Genomic DNA, 4,570 nt, shown 5'->3' on the forward strand with positions numbered 1-4,570 from the left:
CTCTGGCCGGGAGCGGGGGCGCCTGGCCTCGGTGCCCGCTGCCCCCTTCCCTCCCCACAGTCCCCGGGGGCCTCAGACTTGGGGCGGCTGAAAGTGCTGAGGGTCAGGCTCCTGGGCCCAGGCCAGGTGCCTAAGAGGGGAGTTGAGTGGGGGGCCCGGGGGCCTGGGGAGCATGGGCATGGCCAGTGCCACAGGGCAGGGGAGGGCGCAGGGATGGGGCGGGGTGGCCCTGTCATGTGGCCCAAGAGATGGCCGCGCTGTGCTCCTTGGCCTTCATGCGGAGGGCCGCGATGCTCGAAGTCTTGCGGTCCGGCTCCCCGTTGAGCTCGTAGCCGTTGAGGCCCGGGCTGAGGCCCGCAGCTCCAAACAGGCTGCCCATGTGCGTCTGGCCCACGTGGCTGCCAGCCCCCGAGACGCTCAGGAAGTCGGTGACGCCGCTGGCCCCGGAGCCGGGGGGGTGGGCGTGAGGGGACATGCAGGCAGGCACCGGGTCACAGGGCACCACACAGGCCGGCACGGGCGAGGCGGCCCCATTGTTGCCGATCCAGGACGGGTTCTGAATCTGGGGAGAGGGGAGGGAGACACGTCACAGGCTGGCTGGACACAGGGGTGCTTTCCTGTCCCACACGGGGGACCTCTCTTCACTTACAAACCCATCCTGATGATAAAACCATTCCTGAGTGTTTACCTGGGAGGCTCTCCAAACCTGCCTGGCCACCTAGCCCCCAGGAGCCTCGGGGTTTTATGCTCTGGTTCCTCCGTTCCCAGGTCCAGGAGAGCAGTGGACAGAAACTCCGTTTTAAGGACTGAACTCCGAATTCCATCAAGAGTCCAGTGAAAGGGTCGTCCTGGGGCACGGCTCACCAGCTGAGGGCAGCCCCTGATTCTGTTTATTTATTTGACCACACCACTTGCAGATCTTAGTTCCCTGACCAGGGATCGAACCTGTGCCCCCTGCGGTCAGAGTCCTCGTCATTGGACCGCCAGGGAATTCCTGGCAGTCCCGGATTTTAGACGCAGAGGCAGACTCTGTCTCTCCATCCATGGACCCATTTAGGGTCAGCACCTGGGCCTCACCCCGCTCCGGCTCCTCCCCAGGCCCAGCACGCCCTCGTGACTTGATCCATGGGAGGGGACACGAGCTCAGAGAGCTCTGGCATGGCAACGTGGGCTCCGAGGCTGTCCACTCTGAGAGTGGATGTCGGGGGGGCCTCAATTCTCTCAGAAGCCAAGGTCAGTAGTGGAGGTCCTAGGGGCCGGTGCCCTTGAGGCTTCAGAAGTAACTCAGGGTCTGAAAGGGCTGCCTTGAGAGGTGGTAAGTGGACAGATGGAGCCGGGCGGGATGCCCACAGGCTCCGGGCTGGGGCAGAGACAGGTGGGGGAGGTGGAAGGTGCTCGGGCAGCGGGTGAAGGGTTGAACTGGACACTTTGTCTTCTATCTGCACGGCTAAAATCCTTTCCCCCTCCCCAGCTTCCAGTTTAGACCCCACTTTGCCCCAGCATTTATGCGGAGGCAGAACTGGGGACTCAGCCAGAAATGCATCTCTCCTGGGTGATGGGAGGCAGGGGGGTTGGTGGGCAGGATGGGCTGTGAGGAGATGGTGCACCTCTCGGCCACGTGAAAGGGCTTCTCAGTGGTCCTGGAGCAGCTTCTGCCGGCCTGCCCCCTGCCCCCAGCGTTTGGAGTACATTCAGAGAAGTCTGTAATAAAAGGAGTGACAAGGCGGCCATGCCCCCAGATGCCATGGTGACTGCAGTGACAACAAGAACTGCTTGCAGGTTTGGGTGATGGGGACCCCCCTCTCTCGAGAGGCCTAGGGGATGTGGTGTGTGCTGCTGCATGGAAAGAATGAGCATGAGCCCCTCTGGTGTGTGAGCTCGGGCAGCAGAGGTCAAGGCCAGGGAGTCCGGGCTGGAGGTCCATCCTCCCAGGGACAGAGGGAGGCTGGCTGGGGGGACGGAGAGAGGAGAGAAAGATATGGGCGGGCCCCGGCTTGGAGCAGAAGGCGGAGGCCACAGCACAAGGAGGCCTGAGAGGGAGGAACCGGCTGCCTTTGCAGGGCAGGTTGAGGGGCGTCAGGATGGCACTCAGCCCCAAATGCACCTCTCCAAGGGTCCTGGCTGCCTGACTTCACCTACATCGCTTCCCGTCCCTTGACATCCCACTGAGGACCCAAGTGCCACCAGGAAGGGGACTGAAGGACAGCCGTGGAAGAAGATGCTCTGGAAGGGATGGGAAGAAATGGGCCAGATGCCTGGGAGAGCCACAGACATACGAAGCAACCTTCCTAAAACCATGTAATTCACAAAGCACTTTTGCACAATCTAACGTAGACCTCCCAACAACCTTGTGAAAGAGCTGAGGCAGGTGCTTTTTTTTTTTTTTTGGCCACATCGTGTGGGATGTGGGATCTTAGTTCCCCGACTAGGGGTTGAACCTGAGGCCCCCCGCCCATGGAAGCACAGAGTCTTAACCACTGGCCAGGGAAGTCCTGAGGCAGGTTCTTTTAAAAGACCCAATTCCTAGGTGAAGAAACTTGAGGCTCAGACATGTGACTCGCCTGAAGGGAGAAAGCTCTGGAGCTGGGATGACAGCCTAAATCCTGGGTCTGAGAATCCCACGTTCATTCCAGCCTTGCCTCACTCACGTCCTCGAACTTCAGGAACCCCTTCTTCTAGGAAACACTCTGGGTGGCTCCCGGTGGCCTGGAGGGCCCCTGGCCTTCAGCATTCCTCGGTTCCGATGCCCGTCACCAAAGTGGCTGAAGGAAAAGTCATTCTCAAGCTTCTCCCCTAGTCTCCCCTTCCCTGAAGTCCAGCCAAGCCTGGGTCAACGCTTATGGGGGGCAGAGAGAATTCTGGGCCTCCCACATCCTGGAGACACAAGTGCACTCCTGGAACGGGCCTGAAGCAGGGACTTAGAGCCCCGAGCTCTCTCTCCAGGGAAGGTGTTCCTCCTAAGGGCCCCAGAGCAGGCAGCTGGGGGCAGGGACTCACCTGGGCATAGTTTTCCGCTCGGGTGAGGAGGGGCAGCTCGTAGGCTGTGGAGAAGTGGGTCCGAACCTGCTGCATTTGCCCGAAGCGTTCCCTCTTCCTCCACTTGGCCCTCCGGTTCTGGAACCAGACCTGCAGGACAGAGCAGTTGTCGCCGGGGTCAGGCCCGGAGCTGGGGCCCCCGTGTTCGAGGCAGCGCCAACCTTGCCCTCGAGTCCCTCTGGCTGTAGTTATAAGGTCAAGACTGTGGGGCTACAGATTACACATCTGCCTTGGTCTCTGTGCTCAAGAGCTGATAATCTGGAAGGATCGACGCTGAGAGCCGGAAAGGCAGTTCACACCCCAGTCGTAGGCGTGACTTCGGGCCAATAGGTTCCTTTTTCTGCGCTTCAGAACCCAGAGCAGGCAAGTGTCACAAGCACATGGAACACGTCACCAGTCATCTCAGCGGTCAAATAACCAGCCCTGACATGGGGCGGCCCAGTCCTCTGGGGCCACAGACTACGGCAGAATCTGATGACAGCCGTGAAAGCTTCACCAGAGAGTCATTCTCCTGGGTGGCCAAGTGGTAAAGAACCCGCCCGCCAATGCAGGAGATATAATAAGATGCCAGTTCCATCCCTGGCCCAGGAAGATCCCCTGGAGGAGGGCATGGCAACCCACTCCAATGCTCTTGCCTGGAGAGTCCCATGGACAGAGGAGCCTGGTGGGCTACAGTCCACGGGGTCACAGAGAGTCGGACAAGACTGAGCGACTAAGCACACACAGAGGATCACACACGTGTGGTTTTTCCATTGTTTTCCACTTCCTGAATCCCCCATGCAGCCTTTTGTGGAAAGAGTCTGGACCCCCTGGGTTACAGCTTCTCTGGGAGACAGGGCTTTAGCCAGGCTGTTGGAGGACAGTCAGGGACAGCTTTGTGGAGGGAAGGTGGGGGCTGGAGGAACAGAAGTCCAGGCTGAGTTTAGAAACGGCCCGGCCACGCCACCAGCTGGGAGAGTGATGGGAGGGGAAGGATGGTGGAGTCAGATGGTAGGGGCCCTCAAATGCCAGGTGGGAGGGTCACCTTGGTGTTGTGAAGAGAAGCTGCTGCAATCTCAGGCCCCCAAGAGCAGCGTGATGCCAGGGAGGAGGGGAGGCCCAGCTGTCACTCAGCACAGGGGTGGCACATTGGCTTGACCAGGGTGCTCTAGGGGAGTGTGGTCTCTGAGTCAGGTGTATGAGCCAGGGTCTTGTTTATTTTATCATACTAAGGAAAAAAATTGAGAACCTTCCAACAAAAGCTATTGGGCTTAATGGAAGCTTCCTTTGCAGGAGCGTTTCTGGCAGGCTGAAAACTTTCCCAAGGCTCGTGGGCAAGAGCTGGCTTTGGGGTCTGCCACCCCTGCAGGTGACTTGGGGTCTGGGGAGAGGGTGACGGGGACCAGGGAGGATGGGAGAGAGGGCGTGAGCAGGCTTGACTTCAGGCTGGCTCACAGGCAGGCTCCAGAGCTCCTCAGAGGGAGACTCCTGGCAGCTCGTCACACACCTGCCCGCTGACTCTGGTGCAGGGCACGCCCCTGGCACCACGGCCCAG

At 59.9% G+C, this 4,570-nt stretch overlaps 1 protein-coding gene across 1 annotated transcript in view; it reads right to left on the bottom strand.

Moving 5' to 3' along the window:
* Positions 1 to 232: 232 nt before the first annotated feature.
* ALX4 (ALX homeobox 4) overlaps positions 233 to 4,570 on the bottom strand; it is a 44,591-nt gene continuing 40,253 nt past the window's right edge. Inside the window, exons 5-6 of the mRNA XM_010832224.1 lie at positions 2,998 to 3,126; positions 233 to 562 (exon numbers count right to left, since the gene is read on the bottom strand). Coding sequence (XP_010830526.1) covers positions 233 to 562; positions 2,998 to 3,126 — 459 coding nt within the window. The remainder of the gene's footprint in view (positions 563 to 2,997; positions 3,127 to 4,570) is intronic.

Source organism: Bison bison, unplaced genomic scaffold (assembly GCF_000754665.1).
Source record: "Bison bison bison isolate TAMUID 2011002044 unplaced genomic scaffold, Bison_UMD1.0 scf7180017860457, whole genome shotgun sequence".
Taxonomy (NCBI): Eukaryota; Metazoa; Chordata; class Mammalia; order Artiodactyla; family Bovidae; genus Bison; species Bison bison.